A 13,480-nucleotide genomic window follows, 5' to 3' on the forward strand; every position below is an offset into this window, starting at 1 on the left:
AAACAACATGATACATCACCAGGATGGCTGTGTTGGGCTGTGCAATGTTCCTATATTGGTCAGGTAGGAACAAGCCAGTGTTGAATAGTCCTCAGTCGGTTACTATAGCATAGGTTTTCAAGGTGACTACCTTCATCACCACTGGTGTCTTGAGCTCGTTTCTCATTGCTTCCCTGTCATAGTGCCCACCGGAGCCCTCTAGACAACTTCTGATCCTGCTCTGTCTGCACTGAGTCCTCCAAATTGGGTGACTGCATTTGCATCTACTGCACTGGTACAATTTCCTGCTCCAGAGGTTTCCTATGTTCCTGCCCTGGATCGTTCCTTTTGCCAGTCCACCTGGTCCCCAGGTTACCTGTGGTCTTACTGCAGAGAATCTCTGTGGCCTACGGCTTTCAACTGAGCTCCTTCATGGTCTCCAGGCTTCATTTGAGCTCATTTTTGGCCTCCATAAATTCAGGACCTGAATACATGTATAGAAAGGCTGCACATTGGCACAGTTTGTAGCACCGTTGCCTTGCAGAAAAAAAGTTCTCTGCAGTTTTCTTTCTGCATGGAGTATGCATGTTCTGTCTTTGCATGCATGGGTCCTCTCCAGGTACTCTGGCTTCCTTCCACAGTCCAAAAACATGACTGTTAGGTTAGTTGGCTTCCTAAGGCGTGAGTGTGTGTAAGAATGGTTGTATGTCTCTGTGAGTCTCCATATGTATCAGTCTGGCAACCTAAAACAAAGCCAAGATACAAAAGGCAAGTTACCTCTGTGGAGTAGCCAAACTGGCCTACAGAGGGTTCACCAGATAATTTGTGGTGAGCTCATAGTATGCTTCTCCTCTGCATCAAAATGAGGCAGCATTGTTCTGAAATGTGATAAAGACAGTCTGGGAGATCCCTCTTGTGAGAGTTTTAGGCCGGGCATACACTGTACGATTTTTTTCCCTTTTCAGGCCAATTTTCCCGTAGTGTGAGAAATTTTCAATTTTTCTCAATTTTCAGCCTCATCATGCGTCCTGCTTTATGTAATATGCAGGGGAAATAAGGGGCGATTGGACTCTCACGACCACGTCCTGATCAGGGATCATAAGGTTGGGAGAAAATCAAACATGTTTGAAATTCAATCAGCCGTCCTAAGGTGTTCATGGACAAATCCTGCTGTTGAAACAGAGCCACGAGCATCTAAGAGCCAATTTACCGGAACCTTGAGCACTGCGCATGTGCGAACAAGGGAGTTCTGCTTCTTCTTCTTTCAGATTGACGAGTCCGTCCAGTGCCATCGGCGCTGAGTTTGACGTGTGGTTTTTGGACGTGTAGTTTGAGCGTGTAGTGTTGCTTCAGAGCGTCAGGCCGCACAGTGTGAGAACATCCATCGTGAGCTATGAACGTTTAAACCTGCGTTTTTGTAGTACAGTTTGAGCTGTAGCTCGATTGAACGACGATTGAACATATCACACAGTGTATGCCTGACTTTACAGGCACATCCTCAGAGGAGACCCTTGGGAATACCCTGAACCAACTAAAGTAACTGTATAAGCCTAGAGCTTTTGGACTTTTTAAAATCTTGAAATCAGCTAAAGAATAATGCTGGGAGGAGTGATGGCGGCTGTTTCTATTCTGAACCTCACAAACCAGTCTCAAATGAGCAAGAGATAAGGGATTGTTTGGTAGTGTTTTACACTGCTTACAAAAAAGAAAAAAAGCAGGCTAGTATTTGATATTTTCAGTGCTATCATCTTAAAAATTTTCTTCCATCCATTTATCACTACCTTTAGATTAGCCAGCCAGTTTAGCCTTAAGTAAAACAGTGAAGCACTTTCCCCATGACTGTACAAACAGCCTGAACAAACAGATCTCTTTTCTTATCAGGCAATAGCTGTTAATGTAGATAGAGATAAAAAAGGTACCTCCTTATTTAACAGAGAATCTGTATTCACATTCCTCAAAGGGTAGCATCAGCGATACTTGGCAACTGTTCATCAGAGGACCTCCTGATTGCACAGTGACAGGGAGAGCACCAGACGCTGGAAACCTCCCTCCGATCTTCATCTCTCTCTCTCGTCCCTCTCTGCAGTGAAGTGTGAACATTAAAGTGAATGTGGAGGAGGAGTCCTTGCAACAGGGAGTGGGGAGGGTCAGTAGGGAAGCAGAGAATCAGAGTAAGACAGCAGCAAACCCAGGCAGACAGCAATGAATGTTGGCAGGGAAGAGGCTTCAGCACAAAGACAACCAGCATGTTAACTGTGTTGGTCCCCTGGGAGTGTTGTACCTAATCGGAGAAGGTTGGGAAGCTTTGGATACCATACAACATCATCAGCCTGGTAGGTTTACTCTGCTGCTCCCATGTTCGAGCTACATACTGCTGATGCTGGTTATGCAAGGTATAAATAAATCCACTTGCATGACAAGAAGAATTCTGATCCTTAATATTTAATATTTATTTGTTAATTGCATGTTAGGACAAACATAGTTTAAGCTCAAACTTTTAATCCCATTGTCGGTAGTCAAGTCTGGTTTCACACTGAGGGTGAAGCTTATTATTTTGGGGCTTATACATTCCCACTGGCTGTTATCAGCTGCGCTACACTCCTAAAATTCTCTTCTTCCATCTCTGGATCTAATGTTGTCTTTTACTGTTTCATTTTTTTAACATTTGAAAGTACAGCCCAAATTTTCCACAGCAAGTAAAGTCTCAATTTTACATCGTGTCTAGTGTTGCACGCACCAGACCATGAAGCATCTCCTCATCTGTCCCAGTTTCTTTTATCCCAGCGAGGCTGAAACATGTCCTGCTCTGATTGGAGTCTTAACTCTGGTATCTCACTGCAGAATGAAATTTTGTATTGACGCAGATTGCTTTGCCTTGTGGAAAAGAAAGTGGATTCAGCCCTGTTTAAATCTGGAACAGAGCTGTGAAAGGAATGTCTTCGCAGCAGTAGGCAGGAGGAGTTATACCTTCATATAAATCTAAAAAGGGCATCCCTGCATTTGTTTTTTCAAACTCTAAGTCACAGCTGTCCTTTTAAAATGAGTCTGAGCATACAGATTGGCTGTTTTTTGAGATAAATTATATGAAACTGCTGTCCTTTTCCATTACAAATCAAAGATGTTTAAAAGAACAAACTGAATATTGCTTCTGAAACAAAGAGGACAGAAAATATTTAACAAGCAACTGGGATTCAAGGTATTTCTGCAGCTATTAATTTTCAATCACTGGTATTTTCAGACTGTCCGCACCTTCTCTTTCATAGCAAATACCATCATCTTGTATAAAGGAAATGAGTACCAATTTAATAAATCAAACATAATCCAGCTTCTTCTTTGTTGGAGGTATTTTCTTTTATATTATCCTCTTCCTTAAACCCAGATGGTTCCTGTATGGATTTGGTAAGCCGCAGTGTCATAGCGTGGGTTGCCTTGTTTCTCTGATCTCATTAATGATAGAAAATTGTAACCACAACACAAATACTGCAGCACTGAAAAAGATAAAGCCATGAGAAAAAAAAATCTTCTTTAGATTTAAACTTGTCCATATGTCAATTTTAAAGTATTGTTGCATGCATTTGCTATTACAAAGGAAATAATTTCTAAATAAGGTGAATTGCTTTGAGAGTGACTTAATATTGATTGCTCTCTATTGCTCTCTTTATTTCCCAGAAAATCAATTGCACACTCAAAGAACAAGTTGTTTCTTTGAAGTTAGCACAGGGGGAACAAAAATAGGATTTGGTGATTTTTCAGAAATTTACTAAAGAACCCTCTTCTAGAAACACACCCCACCCTCTTTGTCCTGCCCATCACATACAGATGGACATTCAAGGCTGCAGCATCAAAGCCCAATAATCAGCGTCATGGCAAAACGCTATTGCTCATAGCTCTGATTCCAAACCAGCGATAATAACAAATATTTTAGTTAAAATGTAGGTGTCCATGAATCATAGGTTAATTATACATATGACCTAATTTCAAATATAATTTAATTGCAGAGTTAGAAATAATGATCATTCGTAATTAGCATTTTGCACATCCTCTCTGTCAAAATACATGTATCACTTTCCTCAGAATCTGTAATTACAAACTGGCTTTTAACCATTATCTGCTAAATATGGCTGAACTATAGTAAGAGAAATAATAAATTCCAGACACAGTTGTTTTTTTACACCTTTCAACACAAAAACACAAACACTCTATTTGTTGGAACATGAATGTGTTTAGATGTGCTTTCCTGTGTGCGTGACTCTGTGATTCACCAGCAAGTGGACCACTTTAGTTTCAATTTTCCATCAATGGCTGCTGTGCAATATAAAATGAGTGTACCTATGACATGAGAGCAGATTGACGTCATTTGAGACATTACCTTGGCAAATTCTGCACAAAAAAGGCATTCAGTCTGAACATTGTTACAGAATCAAAATTTGACAGAGAGGTGCCTCCTCTATACTCCTCACTGGTAGTGATCAATGCATCTTTCTTAGCTGTTACTGGAAGCTAAGTATCTCAATAACCACAGATGAGCTCCTGCTCTTTTTGTTTTCGCTGAGTAAATTTAGGTAGAGCACTTGGACAGTGGTCAGTTAGAGAGGCAATCCATTCAATTAGGATATAGTGGAGCTGAGGTAGCACTTAGTGTCTTATTGGTGCACTTCTCTTTCCCAAGGTTAAATACAGCTGCACGTCATATAATTACATAGCATCAAAACATTACAAATAAGAAAAGCACACACTGAGTCCAGGCAATCAAGTATTTTGCCCCATATTGTGACTTACAGCTATAACTATAACCTACACACAATCTAGATCTTTATCAAATTTTGATAAATTGTTCCATGACATGAGGTGCTTCTTCATTTGCTCTGTTTTTTTGTTTGATCAGCAGATCGAGATTTCGAGCGAGGCATAGTTCACTGTTCCAGTGTCTTCAGTATAATACCTTTGGACTTCTTTGAGTCCAATGCTGAAGCTGTCAATAGTCACTGCTGCCTCTCTCTGGTTTAAGGGGACCTGGAGGAACTGCTTGTTCTGCCAAATAATGTCCAAGAATCCTTAAAAAAATTCCTGCATCTGGATGATGATGTGGATCATCACCAAAATTTAATGGATTGTTCCTTGGACTGAGTTGCACCTTTGGTAAAAATATCATTAAAAATTCAATCTAGATTTTGTAACATTATCTACTGTTTTATTTGGATATTTAGCTTGACCGTGAAAAGCTTTTTAATTTTTATTTTTTGCAGGTTATTTAGACAATCTGGAATCTGTGTGTCATGTTCTTGGCACTGATGACTGGCTAAATTACTCATTCCATTCATCTGTCTAACTCTGCCATGTTTCTCATCACTGCTCAGCTGATCCACCTGCTTCTGCCTCTATTTAAGCTGCTTGCATCCAGTCATCAGGGCCAGATTATTCTTGTTCTCTCTAGCCAGTGGTGAAAGTGTTTTTAGTGTACCTTGGTGTTTCATATTTCCTAATCTAGAACTGTTCTGCCTGTCAAGCACCTAGCCTATCTGTTCCTGTCTGATCTCAGCGGTGAGAGTTTTTTAGCATTACCTTAGTGTTTCTGATTGCCTGATCCTGTTCTGCCTGTGAACCACTCCGCCTGCCTGTTCTCGTCTGAACAGTTTTACCTGAACTGTCTTTGGACTCAAGAATCTCTGAGCCTGCCAGTTCCTGTTCTGATTGGCCATGCCTGAATACTGGATCCTGCTGTTCCAAGCCATGGCAGAATAATCTGGCCAAACATGGACCCATCGTTGGACAGACAGTGGGGTTCTGAGGTCGCACAGTGTGTTTCTTGTCTAGAGTCAGGTATTCAGGAGGTTCTGTATAGCCTGTTTGGTCAGACTGCTTCCACCTTTTCTGTCAGAAGCTGCATCTGTTTCCCCCCGAACTGTTTGGGGGTTATTATGATTAGTGTCCGGTTTTTCTGACCCCCACCCGCCAAGTTTGGGTTTTATTGTTCTGGGTTATTGTTTTTTGTTTTAAGGTTTTAGAGCCCGGGAGGGCGTCTGGAATCTGCCCTTAAGTGAGGGGATCTGTCATGGTCTTGGCACTGATGACTGGATTTATTACTCATTCCATTCACCTGTCTAACTCTGCCCAGCTTTTCATCATGGCTCATCTGATCCAACTGCTCCTCTCTCTATTTAAGCTGCTTGCATCCAGTCATTAGGGCCAGATTATTGTTGTTCTCTCTAGCAGTGGTGAGAGGTTTTTTTAGAGGTCCTTGGGGTTTCTGATTTCCTGATCCTGACCTGCTCTGCCTCTCAACCAGTTAGCCTGTCTGTTTCTGTCTGATCTCAGTGGTGACATTGTTTTTAGAATTACCTTAGTGTTTCTGATTACCTGATCCTGTTTTGCCTCTCAACCACTAAGCTTGCAAGTTCCTGTCTGAATGGTTTTACATGTACTGTACTGTCTTTGGCCTGTTCCTGTTCAGATCTGTTTTGCTGGAATACTGGTTACTTCATTCCCGAGCCATGACACTGTGACCATATCTAGATCAGAACCTTACATATGTAGCTTTGCCAAAGTTAGACTGAATAGTTTTATATTTTCTAGCCAATAAAACAATACTTTATCGACCCCAAAGGGAAATTTAGTGTTGTTGTAACTCTTTGCTGTTACTTTAGAGTTTAATTTTTTTTTAAAGCTGTATCTAGAAAATACCTACAGTTTACTGTCTTTCAGCAGCTTCTGATTGAAGACACATTGTTAGATTTTTTTGACAAGGTGATAAAGAGGATGCTTATGGTTTACAATGTTCATATAAAACTTCATTAAGAAGTATTCTTTGTAAAATCACATTCAAGTGTTTTAAAGTTCTTCTGCTATCACATACCCCAAAAATTGATAGCAGAGATCACATTCCATAACAGACTGATACACTTCAACCACTTAAGGAACTAAGCTTCCTCAGTAAAGTCTGCTCTTTCCCTTGTAATTCTGTCTTTTGTTCAGGTGAACACCAATGTATTCATATTCCTTAGCCACCACCCCTTTCCATGATGGTAACATGGTTAACTCTTTCTTGTTTCTCTTGAGATCTTCAATCGTCTCCTTTGTTTTATTTACAACCAGCATCAGATTATTTTTTTCTACAACATGCCACAAAGTGGTCGACCAGCTCCCTGTACTGGGCCTCTTGTCCATACTACCAAGGACTGAAAAGTCTTCAAAATATTTATGCAGATGACTGATCTTTCTTATACTGAAATATGGAGGCGCACATGGTAAAAAGGAATGGTGAGAGTACAGTTTCTTCTGTTGCTCCCATGTTGTTAACTACCTTATTAGATGCTTGACCCTTTAGTCTAACAACCTGTGATCTGTTTTTCAGGCAGTCTTTGATATAGCCACTTGTTGGTGCCTCAACAATTTATTGTGGATTCCTTTTACACTTACTTCTTGTTGCTCTTTCACTGGCGGTCCACACAAACAGCTTTTTTTCTCTCTTCTGCATTAATTGTTTACATCCTAAAGTTATTCAACTTTATGTAGACATAGCCTTTAACATCGAGAGACTCCGGCTGACATCTAACTGTAACAGCTCTATGATAATTGAGGACTAATCGCTGTATTGTCTTTGGTACCAAAACAAAACATGAGGCCTTCTATAGAACCATCTCTTGGGCTGAGCTAAGGATGACGAGATACTCATCCAACTGAGCTGCTCTACAGGACTTCAGAGTCCTTAGGACTTTGGAGCTAACACCATCTGGATATGGAGCTTTATCCTTGTTCATTTTTTCCAGCTTCCATTTCACCTGATGTCTAGGGACATCTGCCTGGCTGTGTCTGTCCTGGACAGGGCCATCTGTGGAACTACTGTAGTTAACAGTTCCTGTTTTATTTCAGCTTCTTTCTGTATGTCTGCTTCCTTCCCCTTGAACCCGGTTGGCATGGCAGAAGGCTGCTCACACTGAGCCTGGTTCTGCTGAAAGTTTCTTCCTGCCATAAGGGAGTTTTTCCCTTTCAGTGAGTATATGCATTCTTGGTTTGAGGGATTGCTGTCGAGTCAACGAGTCAAGGGAATCAGCTGATTTTTCTTTGATATAAAAATTTGAACCAATCTAATTATATGTCTCTGTACAGTGCCTTGAAATTACATATGCTTTGTATTACCACAATATACTGCAAATAAACTGAAATTAATTGAATTATTGGTGTTATATATACAGACATTTATATGGTCTGTCACAAAGTCCATCACTATTCTACTGCCATCTCCATGTGGGTGACACATTGCAGCCTGAAGTGACCCAAATCCAATTTTTTTGCCCATATGCGACCTGGATCTGATCTTTTCATGGCAGTCTGAACAACACCGGTCCGATTTTTTCCAATCCGACCCAGGCCACTTGGCTATGTGGTCCTGAATCCGATACGAATATGATCTTTTCAAATGCGACCTGTGTCTGAATGGCCAGGTCGTCATTAATACCAGACAAAGGTCACTAGTCTGAGTCTTGATACACAGAAGCGGCAAGAAAAACAACAACCATGGCAGATGATGATTAGGAGAGCAGCATTTATGTTGAACCATATTGAAAAGATTGAGTTTTTATGGTTGGAAAAGACCGCTAGATGCGCACCAGCACTACCATCCATGTTTACTTCCGTAAACAAAGAGCACGCTGGCCTGTGACGTCATTGCATCCTCTACTACGCATGCGGGACACTTGTGTTGTATGGAATTCACAAAGGAGATCACATACAAGTTGCATATATTTGGAAATATGAATGGCAATGCAAAAAAAAATTGGATTTCACAATAAAAATCGGAATTGAGCATCAAGGCCTGCAGTGTGAACGTAGCCATGGTGAATCCCAGTCTGTAGCCTTAAAACAACCTTGCAGGTGTTATTCAGCGGACTGTGACATCTTCTCACGGTTTCATGTTGCTGGTTGCCTGATAAAGGGGCTCATAATCTGGGTAGGGAAAGGCAAAATTGTGATTTCATTTATAAAAAGAAAACTTTGCTTTAGGGGTTCTTAGACATTTACAAGTTTTGTATTCTCTGGTACAGCAGCTGAGAAAATGTTGAAACAATGAAAGTGTAGCAGGGACTAAGGCGTGATTAAGTCACAAGCTATTGTGACAAATACATTTGGCTGTTTTGTCTGTAGTTTATCATCCACTGAGCTGATGACTTGCAGTATATAAGCAGTTACCAAAACACCACTGGTGAACTTGTTATTGGAGAAGATGGCTTGAATTTTCTCCTTTTCCTTCTCTCTTATCTGTGACTGATCTACATGCTTGCCACCTCCATTTAACTATTTCTAACCACTGGCATTTGTGGTATTCCCTTTGTAATAACCCCTAATGCCATGAACCAGAGCTAGTTTTACATTAGCGGGATTAACAAGCAAAACAAACATTTATCAAAGCTTTAACGCAATATACACGTATGGACTTGTAAAGGCACAATGAAGTACTGATAATTTACCATGAGTCCAGTAGTCGAGATTCATTATGTGGTAGAATAGTTTTACAGCTTTGGAAATGTACTTCTTAACACTGTCATACTTCTAAGCTCTCACTATCTACTGCTTTAGCTGTTGTACATTGCATGCATATCATTGAAGACCCAACTTACAGACAAAAAACAGAAAAAGAGATTTAAGACTTTTTCTGATTATTTGCACAAAGTGAAGGCAAGAATTTTTGTCTTTCAACAATGTCTTTTTTTTTCCTGTAACCTTAAAGCCAGATATATAGATTATCGAGTGCATGACTAATATTTGTCCCTTTGCCAGATTATCCTATGCCATTTTATTCTCCCTGTTGGCTTCTCTGTTTTATATTCTTCTTAACCTGCCCATCGGTGTATGTGAATAGTTGCATCTTTGTAAATACTTGCATGTTATTATTTCCTTTTAAAGGTTGAGCTGTTGTGGACGGAAAAAAATCAGTGTCACTATCAAATACCTTCTTCAAGGTTATTTTAAAAAATGCTTCTGTTTGTGAGAAACTATCTGAAAAACGTACCCAGCGCTGAGAGATGGTTGCTGGTCGGACTTGTCAATCTGGAAGAAGAAGAAGAAGAAGAGGAACTCCCTTGTTTGCACATGCGCAATGCGTGGGGTTCTGTTAAATTGGCTCGTAGCTCTGCTTCAACAGCAGGATATATCTACCAACATCTTATGACAGCCGACTGAATTTGAAACATGTCTGCCTGTTGTTGGAAGGATCTACTGACAGACTTTTCTGGGAGCAGTTATGACAGAAGTGTCTGATCACCCTGTGATTATGTCCTGGCCTCAACCCAAATACAGCTTCAAGGGATGAAAGACTTAGGACTTAATGTTTCCAGGGGTCCACAGGAGATTCTGAACTGAATAAATTAAATGTTTTCTTTTTTTTTTAAGATTGTGAGAAATCAAATATGCCTCAATATGGTTGTGCATAATGATTATGGGCAAATTACTTGTGGACAATGGGAAAAATTAGCAGTTCCAATGGAATGGAAAAGGATGATAGGTTTCAAGAAATCACTTCAGCCCCAAAGAGAAAGGAGATAAAATTAGCCTAAGCCTCAGGCAGCTTTTATAACTTACATAAATCTAATTAATAATAAAGATATTAATAATGTATTTTTTTATTTATGAAGTTCTTTAAAATAAGAAACAGTACAAACCTTTGTATGACATTAATAACTTATAGCTATTAACTCTAAATTATTGGGGGAGTGGAAGAAAAATCTCTTTAAGTGGCTCTCTCCATGTAGGATTCAGCCCCGTGTACACAGAACAGACCAGAACACCAAGCTGTGTGTAACGATTGTCTTGTTCTTATCTTTGCAAAGATAAATAAAGTGCTGACTGAGTGAATTTCCATTGATCTCCTTTAATTAACTGGATAGCATAGTAGAATACTTTTTCCCATGATACTCTACTGGGTTATTTTTTTTATAACTACTCCCTAATTTAAACTTGTCCACAAACGTATATTTGATATCCCTACTCAGTCTAAATTTCCCAAACTTTAACAGGCGTTTTAAATACCTCTATTTACTTCATATAAATCACACACCAGTTGACAATGTCAACAATGTCATTGATTTCTGAAAGCAAATGGCTAACCTGAATTTTCTCATACTTTTTTGATGTTCTGATATTTCCTGTAAAACATTTAAACAGTCTGTATGATCTGGTTGAATTGTCCCTGTACAGTGCTTTAAGATGGCATGTGTTGTAAATAAGCTCTATATAAAAAAAAACTGTATTGAATTGGTGTTTCTTCTTTTAAAAAACATAAATCATGCTCTAGATGCGTTTATAAAAAAGACAGAATGTAGTAGAAAAATGAGGAGCATTTTCTGCATAAACTACTATTATTTTTGTCTGCAATCCCAACGGCAGGAGACCCTAAATTAAAATTGAAAAATATAAAAATAATATCTGCGTGTTTGGTGAAATATCACTGCTCTCTTCAAATGTGGGGAATTAACTATTTGGAAATATTTTAAGGCAAAAGTTTCCCGGTGAAGAGAGACTCACCAGAAGAATTAGAAGAGTTACAATAAACCCAGCAAATTAAATCAGCATTAACATTACCCAGCGTCACATCACTATTTATATTAAAGCATTAGTCTGTCTATGAAAGATTTGCTTTTGCCATGAAAATTATGCTATGTGTCTTTCTAGATTTTGCTTCAGGTGCATGAATTCTCTTTTTTTTCCCTCTCATTTCAGTTTTACAAAAATGTCTGACTTTGAAGATTTCAGCTGGACAGTTGGACAGACCAACGTTTCTGAAAGCTACCAGCTGAACCCCACCAGCGTAATTGTGTCCGTCGTATTCTCCATAATCTTTCTTCTCGGAACCATTGGCAACAGCCTGGTGCTTGCTGTGCTGTTGAGAAGCGGCCAGCTCGGATACAACACCACCAACCTGTTCATACTCAATCTGAGTGTGGCTGACTTTTTCTTCATCATATTCTGCGTTCCCTTCCAAGCCACGATCTACTCGCTGGAAGGATGGGTGTTTGGCTCCTTCATGTGCAAAGTGGTCCACTTTTTTATTAACCTTACCATGTATGCCAGCAGTTTCACCCTGGCTGCAGTATCTGTTGACAGGTAAGTTAATCCAATTCTGATGTTATACAAAATACCAGAAATTATTCTCGTTAGATTTAATCACCGTTTATTACCTGGCTGATACCTAATAAGGGCAGATTTAAAATGAGATGCAAATAGAATCAACTTTAAAGCCAATGATTTCACAGCAAGAAACTGATATTTCTTAGGGTAAAAATAGATTATATTGAGTAATTTAGAATATATATATTATCAGTTTTCTTTTTTTATAATAAGACATGACTATTTGTATACATTATTTTGTCTGATCAAAAATCCTGTTCTATTTAGATGCCTAATTTACATTAAGAGCAATGAATGTGTGGACGGAGGGGTATGATTCTCGCTTTGGGTGTGAGAGGGTCCATTATGTTACGCCCCCAAGGTCTAGGGGTTCTGGGGAGGTTACATAAAAATGTATCCAGAGAAAATAAGCAGAATGTAAAATTATTTATTACAAAAGATGGTTTAACAGACCCAAAACACAATAAAATGTAACCCAATTAAAACAAAAGAAAAGGGCAAACAAATTCAAGAATGGTTAAGTGCAAATCAAATTGCAAAATGTCCAAAACAGTCAGTCTAAGTTTAACTCAAAACAACCCAAAAGAAAAGGCAAAGGGAGCACCAAACCTCCCAAACACAAACTTCTAGCTTAAACAAGGTGCACCTAAAGCAGATTCAGGAAAATATACAGAACAAGTGAGGGTAAAGAGTTCTAACTGCCCAAAACAGTTGGAAACCAAAGGTAGGGGAAACAGCTTAACAAAACCTCTTCATACTAGCTGTCCTCAACCTGAAAGCTTTCCAGGAGTCTTTATATGGTGCAGGTGGGCCTCATCAACATCTGATTGACTTGGCAATCTTCTGCTGGTCCAATGATGTCACTGCTCCTCTGCAACCTTCAGGCAGCCAACAAGGAAGATTTCTGTCAGAGCTGAACCTGCATAAAAAAAAAAACAAACAAGCCTGCACAGTCTTAAAGGGCAAGGGGCTGTAACAGAGGGTGAAAAACTTCTGTTGATTTCTTTGGGAGTCTGAGGTAATGTTGCAACCCCCTCAAATAAGTACTTCAATTCTCTTTGAATTGTCTGTACAATGAATTGTGCTATAAGAATAAAGTTGCCTTACTTGCGTTGCCTCATGAAATACATGCAGAGATTAATGTTTGAGGACTAACATTATAAATATATAAATAAAAAATTGTATGTATTTTCTAAAAAAAAAAGAAAAAAAAAAAGCCAAAACTGTAGTTTTGTAGTCATTGTTAGGTTTCTGTTTCTGTTATGTTTTTCTTTTGAGTATTCTGTCTTTCCTTACTTCTTGATTTCTAGTGTTTAGTTTTCTTTTCACCATGTTTCATTATCCTAGTTATTTGATTATCATTTTGTTATTTCCAGTCTTC

The 13,480-nt window shown here is 39.2% G+C and overlaps 1 protein-coding gene across 1 annotated transcript in view; it reads left to right on the forward strand.

Moving 5' to 3' along the window:
• The first annotated feature begins 2,177 nt into the window (after positions 1–2,177).
• The window catches only part of LOC107092788 (galanin receptor type 2-like), a 27,630-nt gene continuing 16,327 nt past the window's right edge, over positions 2,178–13,480 (forward strand). Inside the window, exons 1-2 of the mRNA XM_015387443.1 lie at positions 2,178–2,312; positions 11,692–12,075. Of these exons, the coding sequence (XP_015242929.1) occupies positions 11,702–12,075 (374 nt within the window). The 5' untranslated portion in view covers positions 2,178–2,312; positions 11,692–11,701. The remainder of the gene's footprint in view (positions 2,313–11,691; positions 12,076–13,480) is intronic.

This window comes from Cyprinodon variegatus, unplaced genomic scaffold (assembly GCF_000732505.1).
Source record: "Cyprinodon variegatus isolate N-32 unplaced genomic scaffold, C_variegatus-1.0 Scaffold395, whole genome shotgun sequence".
Taxonomy (NCBI): domain Eukaryota; kingdom Metazoa; phylum Chordata; class Actinopteri; order Cyprinodontiformes; family Cyprinodontidae; genus Cyprinodon; species Cyprinodon variegatus.